The 19,652-nt window shown below is 39.7% G+C and overlaps 1 protein-coding gene and 1 long non-coding RNA gene across 2 annotated transcripts; one reads left to right on the top strand and one right to left on the bottom strand.

Annotated features, from left to right (window-relative positions):
* Positions 1 to 2,754: 2,754 nt before the first annotated feature.
* Positions 2,755 to 16,767, bottom strand: LOC113241882 (uncharacterized). The gene is made up of 3 exons (XR_003311739.4): positions 16,592 to 16,767; positions 15,772 to 15,968; positions 2,755 to 2,928 (listed from the first exon to the last, which is right to left on the bottom strand). It is a non-coding gene; the product is annotated as an uncharacterized LOC113241882 (long non-coding RNA).
* A 174-nt stretch (positions 16,768 to 16,941) lies between these two features.
* LDOC1 (LDOC1 regulator of NFKB signaling) lies at positions 16,942 to 19,314 on the top strand. Its single transcript, XM_026479754.4, has one exon. It carries the CDS (start codon positions 17,086 to 17,088, stop codon positions 17,524 to 17,526), a length of 441 nt encoding a protein of 146 aa, XP_026335539.1. The 5' UTR covers positions 16,942 to 17,085; the 3' UTR covers positions 17,527 to 19,314.
* Positions 19,315 to 19,652: the final 338 nt, after the last annotated feature.

Below are 19,652 nucleotides of genomic sequence, written 5' to 3'. Positions count from 1 at the left end.
TCAATTAGATATATTTTACTTATTATAATACCGAGGTCTTCTATGTCTTTGATTTTATTTTTATTGTTTTGTCCGCTTGGATCTATCCTGGTCTGATAGAGATGAATTAAAACCTGTACTACTCTTATGTTTTTATCTTTCTCATTTTATTTCCTATTTTTTTGTTTTATGAAAATTAATGCTGTATTATTTGGCACACAGATGTTCATTAATTGTTGAGTCTTTAAGAATTTCACCCTTTATCACTACAAAGCATCCCACAATTTTTCTATTTTAATGTTTGTTGCCCTAAATTCGACATGCCTGATTTTAAAATTATGAACCCTGCTTTATTTCTGCTTGTGTTTGTATAGTTTAACTCTGTCCCTCATTTAATATTAATGTTTCTGAGTCACTTTATGTACATTGAATTTTCCTATATGGTCTTATTGGAAAGCTTTTATTTTTTAAAGGATTTTACTTACTTGAGAGAGAAAGAGAGAGCAAAAGAGAGAGCACAAGCAAGGGGGAATGGCAGAGGGAGAGGGAGAAGCAGACTTCCCGCTGAGCAGGGAGCCTGATGACTGCAGGGCTCAATCCCAGGACCCTAGGATGATGACCTGACCAGACGCTTAACTAACTGAGCCACTCAGGTACCCCAAGAAAGCTTTCATTTTTTTAATAAGTGAATTTAGCTGATTTTATTTATTGAAATGGCAAGCATATTTGGACTTAGTATTGTCAAATTATTATATGCTATGCTTTCTGTTTTTACTGCCTTTAATATATTTTCTTTGATTTCTTTGTGTATTTCTGCTGATACTTTCAAAAGATTACATTTTTAATCTTGTAGTTTTCCTTTAATTATAAAGAACACACTTAATCCTCTGCTATTTCAGGTAGTGGTCATTGCTGATAATGAACTTTGGTGGAATTAGTGTATTTTCACTTTCTCCATCTTTCTTTTCTACCTCTCTATTACTCAAATTTTAGTTATCTTATTTATCCGAGTATTTATCATTATCTTTTAAAATATCTGGATACATGAATTATTTTATCAAATTAGAATACCATGATTTGACCTCAGTTATGAAAGATGAACCTGCTACTATAAAGAACACAAGCCATTTTACTCCAGCCCTTCTCTTCCTTAATGACCTCTTTTCTACATTAACAGGGTTTATGGAATTTGTATTTTTTTATCTGTAATTATAATCTCCATATTTGTTTTACTTTTAGGCCTACATTTCAATGGATTCAATGCTTACTATTAGTCTTTTTGCCAGATTTTTCACTCATCTCCTCATGAATGCAGCATGACCACTGTATTAGTTTTCTACTGCTGCTGTAACAAATAACCACATGCTCAGTGGCTTGAACAACACAAATTTATCATTCTATAGTTCTGTAGGTCAAAGTCTGACAAGTTTCTCCTTAGGTAAAAATCAGCGAGTCAGCAGAGCCGCATTCCTTGCTGAATGCTCTACGTGACAATGGTTTCCTTGTACATCCAAGTTGCTGTAATTGTAGGGCTGGGGTTCCTGTTTCCTTCTTGGCTGACAGATTGTAGACATTCAGCGTGAGAGGGACTCCAAACCACCACTGCTGGCTTTGTAGAGCTCTACTCCTCTGCCTCCTTCTTCCAGCTTTAATAAGAGCTCATATGATTACACCAGGCTCACATAGATAATCCAGGATAATCTCCCTATTTTAAGGTAACCCTAACTTCATCTGCAAAGTTCTTTTTCACATGAAAGGTAACATATTCACAGATTCCAGGAACTGGGCATCTTTGGGTGGCCATTATTCTGCCTATGACAACCCACACACCATTTTAAGGTTTTCTTCGTATCATAGAAGAGAAGCCAGAGACAAATTTCCCAGAATTCCTTTTCCTAAATGGTTCTGTATTAAATTTTGCCTGTGAGAGGCACTTGCATGAGATTTAGAAGGTGGAACAGAGCAGTATATTACACTGTATCAGCAGTTGCAGCCAGATGCACAGGCAGATGTGAGATTTACAGGAACTTCCTAATAAGCTCTTGAGAGACATCTGCTTTGTAGTGGCAGACAGAGATAGATACTGGGAGATTCCTCAAGATTCTTGAAAAATCACAATAACTTCCCAGCATATGAGTAATACAACTGATGATATAAAACAAACATCTTTTCTATACCTTGGCAAATTATCATACTCTTCTCTAAGTATAGATCAGCTCCCAATATTTTATCCTTTGCATTTTTCAATATTGTGAAATTTCTTTAAGAGTTACTTTAATGTGAGGGGTTTTGCCCATGTCACTTCTTCGTGACATTTTTATCTTTCTCATTACAACCACTTTCCCATTTCACGCTAGGTGTTATTTGTTTGTTTGTTTCTTTGATATACTTTCATTTGTTGATTAATTCCATCTCTCTATTATCCATTTTTATAAAATGTCACATAGCTTTATCAATGGAAGGAAAATATGCAACACAATTAGCAGGCTTTGCTGTCTGTGTCTGAACTGAATATCAAGTGTATAGTGACCAGTCACTGACAGACTGTGTAAGAAGTAATATGGTCATTCATCATGATGCATACTTGTTATTTACATAGTCATATGTGGACCGAAGAGTTAGCAGCAAAATCTGTACTTTATGCAATTATTCAATTGATATACTGTGGTAACTGACATTTGAACCATTTTTTGAGCAGTGGTGTTAATTAACTAAATCGCAGTCCATTAGTTTTTGGGGGCTACCATAACAAAGTACCACAGATTTGCAGCTTAAATAACAGAAATTTATTTTCTCACAGTTCTGGAGGCTAAAAGTCCAGGATCAAGGTGTTAGCAGGATTGGTTTCTTCTGAGAGCCATGAGAAAAGGATCTGTTCCAGACCTCTCTCTATGGCTTGTAGATGGCCATTTTCTCCATGTCTTCACATCATCTTCCCTCTATATGTGTCTGCAATCAAATTTTCCAGTCATATTGGATTAAGGCCCACCCTAATAAGCTCATTTTAACTTAATTTCCTCTCTAAATTCCCTATTTCCAAATAAGGTCATATTCTGAGTTCCGGGCTCAGGACTTCAACATATGAATTAGGTGTGTGGGGGGGGGGGCACAATTCAGCCCACAACACACAATAACTGAAATTTGTGCATATATAAATAGTATGAAAAGAGAGTGTCCTTTGTTTACCTGAACAGACCCTCACAGAGATATAGCTAAATTTTGAATTTTAGCAGTATCTTCAAAAATGACTCTTGGGAAATATGCTCCATTACTTTCCCCTAAGTGCAAAAAACACTCTGTGTCTTAATATTTGAATGTCAGATTTGCTATGCTTAGAATTCTTATGTCAGCTTTTCTTTTAAGATCTTTGAACACGCCAATATTTTCCCCCTAAATTTAGGCATATTTATATAAATTAGGAGGCATAGATCTCAAGTGTTCAGTTGGATGAGCTTTAGCAATTGTATAGAACCATGTAACAATCACCACAGTTAAAATATTAGAACCCTTTAATTACTCTCAAAATTTCCCTTGTGTCTCTTCACAGTCAATCTCTCCTGCACATCCAGCCCCAAGCAACCTTTGTTCTGATTCCTATCGCCACAGAGCAGTTGTGTCTGTTTTTGAATTCTATATAAATTGAACCACACAAGTATGGCTGGCTTCTTTCATTCAACAAAATGCTTTGGGGACTCATCTTGTGCTGTGTGTTTTAGTACTTTGCTGAATGGTATTGATTATAGGAAGTGCCACAATTTGTTTTATCCATTCTTCTGTTGATAGACATTTGGGTTGTTTCCAATGCTTTATGAGCATTCTAGGAGAAATCTTTTGTGAATATATTTTTATTTTAGGAACAGATATATTTTTAACTGTAAAAGGAATTACCAAATAGTACAGTTCTCAAGAATGGCTGTATCATTTTACATTCTTATCAGCAGTGTATAAAAATTGCAATCATTTCACATTCTCAATATCATTTGGAATTATCAGGTTTTTTTTAAAAAAGTCATTCTAATGAGTATAAAATAGTATTTTACTCTACTTCCCTTATACTACTGATAGTAAGCACCTTTTCAGATACCTATTAGCCATTCCTATGTCTTCTTTTGTAAATTAGTTTATTCAAGACTTCTGCCCATTTAAAAAAATTGAGTTGTTTGCCTTTTGTTTTCAGTAAATAGACTTCATTTTTTGAGCAGTTTAAGGTTTACAGAAAATTCAGTGGAAAGTATAGAGTTTCACATTTTTCCTCAACCATCACCTCACAAGTTCCTTCTATTATTAACATCCTGCATTAGTGTGGTATATTTGTTACAATTGATGAGCAAATAGTGACACATTATTATTAACTAAGAATATGTTTAGCTTTATAAGAAACTGCCAAACTATCTCCTAAGGGTTGTCTTTTTATTCTTGATTTTTAGAACTTACTTACTTATATATTCCTGATATATATGTCCTATTTATATATTCTAAAATATATTTGCCTATTATATATATTAGTCCTTGGTGTGTTTATGTGTGTATATATATGTTCAGTGGTTTATCCGTTCATTTTTTCTGATAATTTGAAATTTATTTATATTGGCTTCCAAATAAAAGCAAGCTTTGTAAAATATAGATTTTTTATTGACATGCAATATTATTTTAGTTTCAGGTATACACCATAGTGACACAACATGTACACACACTATGAAATAATCACCACAATTAGTTACCATCTGTCACCATACAATGCTATTATGATTATTATTGGCTATATTCCCTATGCTGTACTTTACATCCTCATGAATTATTTATTTTATAAATAGAAGTTTGTACCTCTTAATTCCTTTCACCTACTTTGCCCATCTCTCTATCCTCCTCCCCTCTGGCAACCACCAGTTTTTTTCTCAGTATTTATGAGTCTGTTTGTTTTGTTTTGTTTTTCAGATTCCACATATAGGTGAAATCATAAGGTGTTTGTGTTTCTCTGTCTGACTTATCTCACTTAGTATAATATTCTTTAGGTCCATCTGTGTTGTTGCAAATGACAAGATAAGATTTCGTTATTTTTTTTTATGGCTGAGCAGTAATATTCCACTGTGTGTGTGTGTGTGTGCGTGATATTACATCTTTATTCATCTATTTATGGACACTTAGGTTGCTTTCATATATTGGATATTATAAATAATGCTTCAATAAACATAGGGATAGATATATCTTTTCAAATTAGTGTTTTCATTTTCTTTGGGTAAATATCCAGAAGTGGAATTGCTGGATTGTATGGTATTTCTATTTCTAATTTTTTGAGGAACCTCCATACTATATTCCACTGCACTAATTTACATTCCCACCAGCAGTACATAAAGGTTCCCTTTCTCCACATCCACACCAACACTTATTTCTTGTCTTATTGATAATAGCCATTCTGACAGGTGCAACATAACATCTCATCATAGATTTTTTGTTTTTTGTTTTCTTACTAATTCATGTTAATTTATATTTTCCTATCTCACTGTGGTTTTGGTTTGCATTTCCCTGATGATGTTGAGCATCTTTTCATGTGTCTGTTGGCCATCTGTAAGCCTTCTTTGAAAAAATGTCTGTGTAGGTCCTCTGCCCATTTTTTAATTGGATTTTGGTGTTGAGTTGTATGAGTTCTTTATATATTTTGTATATTAACCACATATATCATTTGCAAATCTCTTCTCCCATTCAGTAGGTTGCCTTTTGTTTTGTTGATGGTTTCCTTTGCTGCACAAAAGCTTTTTAGTTTGAAGTAGCCTATTTGTTTCTTTTTGCTTTTGTTGCCTTTGCCTGGGGAGACTGGTCCAAAAAATATGTATTTTCTAAGACCAATGTCCAAGAGTTTACCATCCACATTTCTTCTAGGAATTTTATGATTTCAGGTCAAAATTTAGGTCTTTAATCCATTTTGAGTTAATTTTTTATATGGTGCAATAACATGGTCCAGTTTCATTCTTTTGTATGTAACTGTCCTGTTTTCCCAACACAATTTATTGAAAAGACTGTCTTTTCCCCCATTGTATATTTTTGCTTCCTTTCTTGTAGATTAAGTGATCATATAAGCATGGGTTGATTTCTGGGCTCTCTATTTTGTCCCATTAATCTATGTGCCTGTTTTTGTGCCAGTACCATACTGTTTTGATTACTATAGTTTTGTAGCATAGTTTGAAATGGAAGTGTGATACTTCCACCTCTGTTCTTTTTCAAGATTACTTTGGCTATTTGGAGTCTTCTGTGGTTCCACACAAATTTTAGGATTATTTGTTCACATTCTGTGAAAAATGTCATTGCTATTTTGATAGGGACTATATTGAACCTGTAGATTTGCTTTGGGTGGTGTAGACATTTTAACAATATTAATTCTTCCAATCCATGAGCATGGTAAATCTTCCCATTTATTTGTGTCATCTTCAATTTCTTTCATTGCTGTCTTATAGTTTTCAGAGTACAGGTCTTTTACCTCCTTGGTTAAATTTATTCCTGAGGATTTTATTTTTTGATGTAACTGTAAGTGGGATTATTTTCTTAATTTCACTTTCTGATTGTTTGATATTTGTATATAGAAATGCAACGTATTTCTGTGTATTAATTTTGCATCCTGCCACTTCACTGAACTCATTTATTAGCTCTAATAGTTTTTTGGTGGAGTCTTCAGTTTTCTATATAGACTACGTCATCTGCAAACAGTGACAGTTTTAGTTCGTCCTTACCAATTTGGATGCCATTTATTTCTTATTCTTGTCTGATCACTATCATTAGGGCTTCCAGTACTATGTCAAATAAAAGCAGAGAGTGGGCATCCTTGTCTTGTTCTTGATCTTAGAAAAAAAGCTTTCAGCATTTCACCATTGAGTATGACGTTAGCTGTGGTTTTGTCATACATGGCCTTTGTTATGTTGAAGTATGTTCCCTCTATACCCACTTTGTTAAGAATTTTTATCATGAATGGATGTTGAATATTGCCAAATGCTTTTTCTGCATCTATTGAGATGACCATATTTTTATACCTCATTTTGTTGATGTGGGGGTATCACATTGATTGATTGTGGATATTGAACCATCCCTGCATCCCTGAAATAAATCCCATTTGATTGTGGTGCATGATCATTTTCATGTATTGTTGAATTCAGTTTGCCAATACTGTTAAGGATTTCTGTATTCTTCATGGATATTTGCCTGTAATTTTTGTAGTATCTTTGTTTGGTTTGGGTATCAAGGTAATGTGGGCCTCATACAATGAATTTGGAAGCATTCCTTTCTCTTCAATTTTTGGAATAGTTTGAAAAGGATAGGTATTAACTCTTCTTTAAATGTTTGGTAGAATTCACCTGTGAAGCTGTCTGGTCCTGTGTTTTGTTTGTTGGAAGGCTTTGGAGAACTAATTCTATTTCTTTGCTGGTAATTGGTCTGTTTAAGTTTTCTATTTCTTCCAGTTTCAGTTTTGGTAGTTTATGTTTCTAGGAATTTATCCATTTCTTCTAGGTTGTCTAGTTTTTTGGCACATAATTGTTCACATTAGTTTCTTACAATCCTTTGTATTTCTGTGGTGTCATTTGTAATTTCTGCTCTTTAATTTCTTTGATTTTTTTTATTTGGTCCTTTTCTCTTTTTTACTGATGAGTCTGGCTAGAGTTCTATCAATTTTGTTTATCTTTTCAAAGAACCAGATCTTAGATTCTTTATTTTTTTCCATCTTTAAAGTCTCTATTTCACTTATTCCTGCTCTAATCTTTATCGTTTCTTTCCTTCTACTAACTTTAGGTTTTGTTTGCTCTTTTTCTAGTTCCTTTAAGTATAAAATTAGATTGTTTATGTGAGATTTTTCTTGTTTCTTGAGGTAGGCCTGTATCACTATAAACTTCCTTCCTAGAACTGCTTTTGCTGTGTCCTATTGATTTTTGGAACATTGTGCTTCCATTTTCATTTGTCTCAAGGTATTTTATGATTTCCTCTTTGATTGCTTCATTGACCCACTTGTTTAGTAGTATGTTATTTAGCCTCCACATGTTTGTGTTTTTCCAGTTTTACTTCTTGTAATTGATTTCTAGTTTCATACTGTAGTGGTCAGAAAAGATCCCATTTTGTTCAACGTTTTCTGGTTATTTTTGTAGTTCTTCTCTGTTTCTTTGTTCTTCTCTTGTTCTCTTTCCTTTTGATTTGATGACTTTCCTTAGTGTTATGTTTAGATTCATTTCTCTTTGCATTTTATGTATCTGTTACAGGCTTTTGGTTTGTGGTTACCGTGATGTTCATATGTATATATGTATATAGCAGTCAATTTTAAATTGATACTCTCTTAAGTTCTACTGCATTATTCATTTTCTTAGCATCTTTTGATGAGCAATATATTTTTCATCTTTATGAATCTAATTTGTAAGTTTTTCTTTTATGGATAAAAGCTTCATTCATATTATTAGCTTTTACTTTAAGTCTATCTATCTCAAGTTAATGGTTATATATGAAGTGAGGTAAGAGTTGAAGCTTATCTTTCTTTCCCATATGGCTATATAGTTGTTCTAGAAGTGAAAAATCTATAATGTCAATTTGCATTCCTAACCCTGATATCTTTATTTCTGAAAACCATTCTCCACTAAAAGTAATGAGGGTTCCTTGAGAAATGGCTGATTCCAGAGCTGGGGCAGGAAAAGTACAACATGAGCCAGGAACATCTTATTGTCTCAGAAAGAATGAAAGTGCTTAAAGAATAAAGTAAGCATGTTAAAAGGACAGGGGTCCAGCTTAAAAAGGTTCCCACTTCAAATCTGGGAAATTTGAACATCAGCATGAATAAAGACAGTAATGGATTATAATCTACTGTATAAAATAAGAATTCAAGGGACCATACTGATAAAAATAAAGATATGAATAAAAGAAGATGAAAAACTCTCTTTTAGGGTAGAATGTAAACTAATATTAAATATTTCTTTATAATTACAAAGTAATTATCTTAACTTCGGAGGGGGGAAACCTGGCAGAAACTCTCTTAACTAACTGATAAAATTACTACCACCAACGATGGAACAAAAGGACATCGTGTCCTTTCTGATATGATGCACTGAGAAAAACACAGTGACGCTTCTGTGGTATTCCTGCCAAAAGTGCATAAAATAAATCTAATAATGGAGAAATACGAGCAATTGAGGGACACTCTGTAAAGTTACAAAGCTATCAAGGTCATATCAAAGAAAGACTGAAGAACTGTTCCAGACTGAAGAAGACTGAAGAGACATGGCAACTAAATGTAACACACGATCCAGGACTGGATGCTCAACCTAAACATTTCCTTTTGGTGACAACTGCAGAAAATCTTAATGGGGTCAGTGGATTTATTAAAAGTAGCATTATATCAGTGTTAATCTCCTTGATTCTGATAGTTGGGCTGTGGTTTTGCAGGACAGTGTACTTGTTTATAGCAAACGCATGCTGTAATAAGCAGAAATGAGTCTTCATGTTTGCAAGTCTCAAATGGTTTAGGAAAAAAGATCTCTCTCTCTCTCTCTCTCTCCCTCTCTCCCACACACACACACACACTGACTATGAGAGAAAGATAAACCAAATGGGATAAAATGTTAACAACTGGTTCACCTGAGGGAAGCATACGTAGGAATTTATAAAAATCTTACAAGTATTTTTTACATTTGAAATTATTTCAAAACAAATTTTAAAAGAATGGAAATTAAAAATTAATGTGTGACCAAGATCTATAAAGAACTTATCAAACTCAACACCAAAAAACCAAATAATCCAATCAAGAAATGGGCAGAAGACATAAATAGACATTTCTCAAAAGAAGACATACAAATGTCTAACAGACACATGAAAAGATGCTCAACATCACTCAGCATCAGGGAAATACAAATCAAAACCACAGTGAGATACCACCTCACACCAGTCAGAATGGCTAAAAGTAACAACTCAGGAAACAACAAATGTTGGCGAGGATAAGGAGAAAGGGGAACCCTCTTACACTGTTGGTGGGAATGCAAGCTGGTACAGTCCCTCTGGAAAACAGTACGAGGTTCCTCAAAAAGTTAAAAATAGACCTACCCTACGATCCAGCAATTGCACTACTAGGTATTTACCCAAAGGATACAAACAGTGATTTGAAGGGGCACCTGCACCCCAATGTTCATAGCAGCAATGTCCACAATAGCCAAACTATGGAAAGAGCTCAGAGGTCCATCAACAGATGAATAGATAAAGAAGATGTGGCATGCATATATATAAATATATAATGGAATATTACTCAGCCATCAAAAAGAATGAAATCTTACCATTTGCAATGAGGTGGCTGGAACTAGAGGGTATTATGCTAAGTGAAATAAGTCAACCAGAGAAAGACAATTCTGATAATTTCACTCACATATGGAATTTAAGAAACAAAACAGAGGATCACAGGGGAAGGGAGGGGAAAATAAAATAAGACAAAATCAGAGGAGACAAACCATAAGAGACCCTTAAGTATAGGAAACAAACTGAGGGGTGCTGGAGGGGAGGGGGTGGGGGGGATGGAGTAACTGGGCGATGGGCATTAAGAAGGGCACGTGATGTAATGGGCACGTGATGTAATGAGCACGGAGTGTTATATGCAACTTAGGAATCACCAAACTCTACCTCTGAAAGTAATTAATACACTATATGTTAATTGACTGAATTTAAATAAAAGTAAATTTAAAAAAGAATTAATGTGTGAAAAACACTTTACACTTTAAAATTTACTTTCATATTCATGTTTTCACTTGAGACTCACACCAACTTTGTGAGAGGGCATTTTTATTCACTTTTTACAAATAAGGAAATTGGGTTTCAGAGATGCTCAATGGCCTATCTATGAAAGAACATGTCAGATGTAAAACCTGGACCAGGTATTCTCACCCCTAGTCCAACTTTCTTTTTACAATTCCATGCTGCCTTTAAAGATGATGTCTTATGGGGTACCTGGGTGGCTCAATCAGTTAAGTGTCCGACTCTTGATTTTGGCTCAGATCATGATCTCAGGGTCAGAAGATGGAGCCCTGCATTGGGCTCCACACTGGGCATGGAGCCTGCTTAAGATTCTCTCTCAACTTCTCACTCTGCCCTACCCCTCCTGCTCATGTCATGTTTGCCTTATGCAAGTTACTCATCTCCTTTGGAACTTCATTTCCTCAGCTATGAATGGTTTTCATTAGTGGGCCACTCTGTAGGTCCTTCTCTCATTTAACAACAGAATAGCCCTTAGAATGAGCAACTAGCAGTGTCCCCTCCAACTCTGAGATTCTGTGATTCCATCCCCATTCTGCACAAACACTGGGGTGCTTGTGGGAACCAGTATGAGACTTGAGAAAGATACACACCTCCTCTTACCTAGGGAGGATTTTTACTCAAAGAGTCCATTTTCCATATTGAGAGAACTAGGCACGGAGTGGACCGGAGGAGCCAAGGGTGCTGAAGGAGGCTAGCAGAAAAGCTTAGGGAACCTGAGAGGAGGTGCTGGAACTCAGCTGAGGGCCAACCAGAGATGCTCTTAGAGCTGAGAGAAACACTGTTTCCTTCTCTCAGATGCCCCTGGGACTACTGGCCTCTCCCAGGAGGACCACCATGGGGGCACAGTGATGAAAGAAGGTTTCTGGAAGTACAGTTGCCTCTTTACTCTGTGAGAGCATGATATATCCAAACCCAGATGTAGCAGGAATTCTCCCATGATTGAGAGAGAAAACAGAAAATGTTACAAGGTAGCCCTCAGAATGTTACAATGGACACTTTTTTCCCTAAAAAAGCATGTCTCATCATTATGAGAGTAGCATACTTTGAACTGACAGAAAGCAAGACCAACATGAAACCTTATTTTATTTTTCCAACTACTTCTTGTTCAACAGTAAACATTTTTTAATTTAAGTTTTATCATTAAATTTATAGATACTAGGATGAAATAAGAGAGGTGAACTAACTACACATTAAGTTTAAAATGCAGGTAATATAGTCACTGCAAGACTAATAAATCACAATTCTCCAGTGAAAAATAATATGCAATCTGTGTATAGCACTTTATGGTTTGCCAAATACTTTTATGTTTTATCATTTGATCTTCACTGCAGTCTTATGATTTAGATCCTATTATTATACACATTTATTAAAAAGGAGACCGAGGCTCAGAAGAATTAAGTGACTAGCTCAAGCCACATAGTAAACAAGAGCATGACGATTTGAACCCAAATTTCAAAAGTTCTTTTCTTTCCCTGATGCTGCCCTGAAATGTGCTTCACTCCTTTTACATAGCATATATATCCCTTAGAGAAAACATGGCCAGTTTTGATTTTATTTTTGCCATACTGTGACCCTGCCGGTTCTCATCACAAGCAGCATCGTTGGTGGTAGAGGGCAGCAATATGCACATGTCCACTTGGATATGACCGCTCACACAATGATGCATGTGTCACATGCAGTATCCTCAGATTTATCACGATGTCAGATACTTTCTAAAATGTATGCAAATGCCAGAAACAAACCAAGTATATAAGTTCTTGTATGTTCAAGGTGACTAATTATATTAAAATAATTAGGATTGAGAAAAAATGGGAATAAAAATCTAGCGCAATATACTGTAGGAAATAAATTCTAGATTATAGCACAATGGAAACACATACATGAATAACACAAATTACTCAGTAAGAAGACATTCATTTATAGAAATCTGATCTTCTAGTTCTGTATCTTTGGGACTGTGATTGTAGTTGGCACTATCCTTCTCCTTCATCATCTGAGAATCTGAACAAAGTCGGGTCTCTTTAGTTTTGAGGCAGAAGTGTATCTGAGAAATTCAGGTGGACTATTATGCAATCACGAAGAAGATAGATCTGTGTATCCTATCTGTGTCTCCTGACATGTATCTTGATCACTCAACATGACTCATTCAACATATTTGTTAGCAGAGCTATGTGTATTTGGATTCTGTGAACCTCATGTATCTATTTGGAAGGAGACAAACTGAATTTTGAATTTTCAAGTGAGATTTTGTAGGGGGAAGGAGAGGTACTAGGAACGTTTCCTTTTTATTTTAACACACTGGTATTAATTTCTTTCAACCATAAGAATACATTAATTTAGTACTTAAATAAACATGTAAAAATGTTTTAGGACATTTGGTGAGCTGGAGAGGGTGAAGCTACACCTTCTTATTCCTCTCTCTAAGCCAGAGGTCTCCATAGCCCTCTTGTTACTGTAAAGAGTAGTCCAAGGTGTACTTGGTTAAGGAGAAGGAGGGGGAGAGGTCTATGGGCAGAAGCCTGGATCTTAGTGGCACCCATGTGACCCTTTCACAGATATCCCCTCCAAAGGGGCTTTCTGCACCTGGCTGCATATTCCAGTGCCAGGTTGGTTTACCCAATCTGTGCACACCCCTCTGGAGGCTGAAGAACCAAGGGATACTTTCATGTTTGTTTCAAGGGAATGTTACAAGTCTGGCTATTAGTTTATACCAGGGCAGAGTTTAAGGCTTGGAAGGTGGTAGAAGAGATAAGCACCAGAGATCAATGCTCCTGCTAAATACTGGAGTCTGAAACACTACAGGACATTCTGAACCAGAGCTGTCCTGATTAAGTTCCTAAGCCTGAATAAGACACACAGTGTACTTTGCCTCTGCCCCCAGCATCTTCACACAGTTGAAAAGGAACAGTCAAGGGTCACTTGAGAGGAGAGAGGGAGTAAGGAGAGTGACGTGCAGCCCTAAGCAAGGTGAATGGAGAAGGAAGGGCTAGCAGGCCTTAGCATTGTGGGGAGAGTATCAGGGGTACCAGAAAGCTGGTTAACATGAACATTATGAGTCTATACAATTTAGCTATTGATATCACTCACCTCTTCCCAGCTGCTTCCCCCTTGGGTCACTGATGAACTGCCTGTCTCTTCTCCCTCCCTCCAAGTTGGGAAGCACTTCCCAAAGTCACTGCTCAACTCTGTGATCAGTTCTGGTCAGGGCATTTCTTATTTTCTAGGAGCTCAGAGCCCCTTCAGAGGTGACACTAGTGGTTGCCTCCTCTGTTTTCCTTCCAGACTTCCTCTGTCATATGGTTATAAGGAAGAGGATGAGGGTAGCACGAGCCTAATTATCTCTGGGTCCCCAGCAGACCTGCCTTATTCACAGAAGTCCAGTATATAACAATCGTTCCATGGAAGGGCATGTGCATGTCAGAGAAGCTGAGACTGTGGTACCGTGCCACCAATGTATTGCCCTTCTGGGTCTCAGGCTCCTAGAGCGCTCATCCTTGTGCATGGTCCTTGTTCAAGGGTCACTGAGGCAGCTCCTTTCAATCATCAGAACTGGTGCCCACCACAGACCGTTTGCTACTGGGACTAGAACCCTGGGCATCTCTTCTTGTATTAGGGTCTACACATGGAAAGCAGAGCTGGACACTCACTACTGTGCAGCAGGTCCACCCTCCACCAAGAGCTGTGAATGGGCAGAATGGCCAGAAACCTGCATCTGACACTTCCTGTCCCTTCTTTCCATCCACTGAACACTCATGGGGTACCCAGTAAAAACTTTGAGATGCTGAACAGAAGACAGAGAGGTCTCTGCCTGGCCCCCAGGGGCTTCTTATCTAGTGCGGGAGCTCATATCACAGAAGAGTCCAAGCCTCGTAGTCCCTCCTACATGCTCTCTTGCCTGTGCACTCTCTCAGTAGTGTGATCTGTCCCCCTCTTTCTACTTGGACCTTGCCCCGTTTCTTTCCTCTCAGCCTCTCACTTCCATGGATGCCCACCCAATTCTATTGTAAAAATACTAAATACGGTGTTTTAAAAATTATTTTTCCATTTTTATTATGTCAGTCATCATTTCACGGTTTCATGATCAGAGATAGAACATTTTGGACAATTTGAAGAGTATTTTGAACACTTTGTGCAGCCACCACTTCTATGTTTTATCTCAACATCTGTACCCTCAGATTCTTTCACACACCAAACATTTCCGGATCTTCTCCTCTGGCCCAGACACTTTTCCAGGCATTCAGGATAGAGCAGCTAACAAAGCAAAGTCTTTGTTCACATTGACTTACATTCTAAAGTGGAGGCCAGCTGATGAACAAAGTGCTATACAATATGATGGCTGCTAGTATGATAAATGCTATGTAGAGAAATGAAGCGGGGTAAGGGGTTAGAGATTACTGATAGACAGTGGGGCGCTCTGATAGATGAGGTGATCAGGAAGGTCTTCTCTGAAAACGTGGGAGAAGGAGTTGGGCAGCTAACTGGGGAGAGAGCCTCGTAAGGCAGAAAAGATAGAAAATGCAAAGATCCTGAGGCCAGATGTGTGGTGAGAATAAGCAAGAAGGATAATATGATCATGGGAATAGGCACAGGAGATGAGGCAGGGAGGCCACGACCAAGACTTTGCTTTTTATTTCAAGTGAGAGGGAAAAACTGTTGGGAGGATTTTGAGTAGGGGAGTAAAAAGTTCTCACTTTTGTTCTAAAGGATTCCTGTGCCTACTCTGGGAAGAAGTTCTTTGCCTTTATCTGTGGGCACAGAGAAATACGAGCCACTCCCCTGAGACACTACCCACCCCTTCCCTGGCCATATCCACAGGGGACCCGTTCCAAGATCCCCAGTAGATGAATGAAACTGAGGATAGTATTGAGTTCTATATAGACTATGTTTTTTCCTATACATACATACCTATGATAAAGTTTCAATAAATTAGGCATAGTCAGACATTAACAACTAATATAATAAAATAGAATGTTTATAACACTTTACTACAAGTTTCAAAATATCTCTTAAAATATCTTATTGTACTGTACTCACCCTTCTTGTGATGATCTGAGGTGATAAAATGCCTAGTGGTGAGATGCAGTGAGGTGTATGACATAGGCATTGTGACGCAGCATCAGGCCACCGTTGACTTTCTGAAGGTAGGTCAGAAGGAGGGTCAACTGATTCGAGACCAAACCACCATTGGCACAGGTAACTGAAACCACCAGAAAGCAAAACTCCTGTGCATACTGTAGGAAGAGAAGAGTGAAAGCTAACCGTTGCAGCAGTCTGGGTGAGAAAGGAAGGCTGGGTCAGGGTGTTAGTGGTAGAAGTTACAAGAAGTAATTAAACTGGGGATATATTTTAAAAGCAGAGCCAATATAATGTCAGCTCTAAGGTCCTGGGCCCAACTTAGCTGTCAGCAACTATTTGAATAATCATGTTCAAAGTAAAACACCAAAACCATTTAAAAACACAAGTCTTCATTGTTAAGCAACGAATAATGTCTGAATGATGGCCAAGGGACACTGATATTAGCTCATGAACTACAGGGCCAAAGATAGGCAAGAGCCTGCAAATGGTTCTCCAATTTTGATTTTGCAAAACTTTTTATATTTCACTGTTTAGAAAAATAATTTTTTAAAAGGAGGTAATTACACAATATTATTTCCCAACCAAAGAAAAATCCCCCTTTTAAATATTGTTTTGTTTTGAAAGAGGAGCCCTAAGCGTCTTTCAAAACTCTGAAAGAGTGTGTGACTCCCGCGGTGCAGCCAGCAGTGCTAACAGTTCTCTGGGTGAGTGAAAGTTAAATAAGCAAGGAAATGTGTTAACAAAACACTCAAGTGGAATCGAGTAGCCACAGACCCACCAAGAAATACTGAATTGTGCGAGTCGGCTGAGTTGAAGGGCGATGAATCCTTTAAACTTGAGCAGGTTGACCCTCTCTGAGAGATGGGTTTTAGCACTCACTCGTTCCTGGCTAAAGCCGGGCCCACATCCGGGGCTCCACCGGGGTCCCCTGCCTTTACACGCGTCGGCCTGGAGAGCTACCCGCCCGCCACCCGGAGACCCTGCCCGCCCCTTCCCCCGACCATGTCTCGGCGCCCCGGCCCCCCCCCGGCCACGCCCCCACGCGGTGCCGGTAGCCTCCCTGACCACGCCCCCCGACCCGGGCCGCGCCGGCGCGCCGGCCGCCCAAGTGGCTGTGCGGGCGGAGCTTGCGCAGCCGCCGGACCCCTGCGCGCACCGCCCTCCGCCCCTGGCCACCGTGAGCCTCCGCGGACACGCACTTCCTGCGAGGCCTCCGTGCGCACCTTAGCCGAACCGAGCCGAACCCAGCTCTGCACTTCCAAGTCGTTCGCTATGGTGGACGAACTGGTGCTACTGCTGCACGCGCTCCTGATGCGGCACCGCGCCCTGAGCATCGAGAACAGCCAGCTCATGGAACAGCTACGGCTGCTGGTGTGCGAGAGGGCCACCCTGCTGCGCCAGGTACGTCCGCCGAGCTGCCCGGTGCCCTTTCCCGAAACGTTTAGCGGCGAGAGCTCCCGGCTCCCCGAGTTTATCGTGCAGACGGCGTCTTACATGCTCGTCAACGAGAACCGATTCTGCAACGACGCCATGAAGGTGGCATTCCTAATCAGCCTGCTCACCGGGGAAGCCGAGGAGTGGGTGGTGCCCTACATTGAGATGGATAGCCCCATCCTAGGTGATTACCGGGCCTTCCTCGATGAGATGAAACAGTGTTTTGGCTGGGATGACGACGAAGAAGACGACGACGACGAAGAAGAAGATGATTACTAGGCCGGGAGACCCCCCCTGCCCAGGGGGGAGGGCCCTGCACGCCGCTCTCCTCTCCCCCCTCCCCGGCCCGGCCCGGAGCCGCCAAGCTCCCTTTCGCCCTCCGATCCCTGTCCCTACCCTCCGGTTCTCTCCCTCATCCCCCCCGTAGTGCTTGCCTTTGTTCCAGGAACAGTGCTCCAGTTACCTGCTGCTGGGGCCTCGCTCTGAAGCGGGCCGCCACCCACTCTGGCCAGCCCCAGGACCCTCCCTTGCTAATTTGGACTCTGTCCTGAGCACCAACTATAGGGCAGGCCCCTGTTACAAACTGGTCAGACTACGCACAGCTCTGCCCTGCTGACTGCAAGGCCTCCATCTGCCCAGAGACCTACGCTGCCACTTCACCACCATCCACCACATTCCAGCGACAGACCACGGCCTTTGAAAATAAGGACCAACCTAGAAGATGCCTGAGTTGGCTGTATCTCCTCCTCGGACATTAATTTGGACAGCTCACCAACCCCTGAAGGGGTCAGTCTTTCAGCCTGGTTAGTTCCCTACCTACCCCCAGAGTCCTCCCCCTTCCCCACCAGATTGGTGCAGGGGCCTAGTGTGCCTGGCAGCCAAATTGTTGACATTTCTTTTCTCCTATGCACCAGTTTTGCACAGCTGTCCTTTTTCTTTCAAAACTGCAGCAGTCCCAACAGATGTGTGCATTTGGACAAAAATACTAAAAACAAAACAAACAAACAAAAACAGGCACTCAGCCCAGCTCCTCAGTACCACCTGGAAAAAGCATTTACGTTCTTTTCAATAAATATCAAGCACTACAAAAAAAAAAAAAAAAGAAGAAGAAGAAAGGAGTGTCTTTTAATGGTTAAGTGCTATCACTGGCCTCTACCAGTATCACTCTGACTCCCATTCTTTCCCCAGAGATCACGGAACGTAATTCAATCCCAGTATTCACCACTGTCATCTCTAGGCTACAGAGGACAGCTACCACAGGGTTTTATAGGGATTCTGGTACTCTCCTCACCAAGGCATTTCCTAAAGCACTGGCAAGAGGAGTGTGTCCTCTGGGGCCTCCAGGGTGGCATGGGTAAGGGTGGTTGAGCAGGTGGCATACCATCCCAAACTGGGACATTAGAGAGTGAAGGGGACACTACTAATAATTAGACTGGGACAACGGGTGTAAATCTGGACACATACACTATTACTACCTTCCTGAGCCTTTGGGTTCCTTCCTCAACACTGCCGGAGAATCTGTCCCTTAATTCTTATTGCCTGTGGGGTGCTACTGAGTTCAGACTTCAATTAACGATGTAGCATATTGTTTTAATGCCCCTTTCAGGTGCTTGAGCTAACATGAAATCCTGGGTCCTGGGTGAGTGTACCCATAGTAAATAGTGATCTTAACATTTCATCACCCTGGGGGAACACTCTTAGAATCCCCACTCCTACATATGTCCCAGATTCCTGCCTGTGGAAATTGGCAAGATGCCTGGCTATCTCCTCACCTAGACCTTGTCCTGCTATCTGGGCTATGCTGAGACCTCTTCGTGGGCCTGAAGGGCTCAGAGGCATTGAGGGAGTGGGGTGGGTGCTGAGAAGAACTCTTTGAAATGTTAAATCAGAGAAGTTTGGTTGTGGGGTTTGTGGGAGCTACCTCTGCCAACCAGGAACATTTAGGAGGATTTGAGGGGTTCAGAGATCTCATCTATATCTGCCCAAATGCACTCGTTGTACCATAACTGGAGTCAGCCCTACCTTAAGATCTCTAATTTAGGTAATAAACTTCCCTATTACATAAGACATTTTAAGGCTGGTTATTCTTTTATTTTTACTGGTAAACCTCACAGTGTGGATTAAATGAGATGCTGGTCATCATACTGGTTACCTCACAGGCATGGATTTGTTGAGATCACACCCATGAGGTATTTACAGTTGTCCCTACTACATGGTGAGCATTCAGTAAACATGGGCTGTTACTCCCAGACCTGGGATTAAAAGTCTAGCTTGTGAAGCAGGTGTCTTGCTGTGAGTTTGGCTTTAGTAGGAAAATGTCAGGGGTGAACAGAAACGGGACAGGCTCAGGGAGAGCGGAAATGAGCATGGTGAGACATCATTTACTCATTGGGATCTGACATAAA

This window comes from Ursus arctos, chromosome X, assembly GCF_023065955.2.
Source record: "Ursus arctos isolate Adak ecotype North America chromosome X, UrsArc2.0, whole genome shotgun sequence".
In the NCBI taxonomy this organism is placed as follows: domain Eukaryota; kingdom Metazoa; phylum Chordata; class Mammalia; order Carnivora; family Ursidae; genus Ursus; species Ursus arctos.
The sequence above is the reverse complement of the archived record's forward strand: the minus strand, read 5'-3'. Positions and strand labels throughout refer to the sequence as shown.

Excerpts from the sequence above, each read along its gene's own strand:
- LDOC1 (XM_026479754.4), top strand. The coding sequence starts at position 17,086 with ATGGTGGACGAACTGGTGCTACTGCTGCACGCGCTCCTGATGCGGCAC.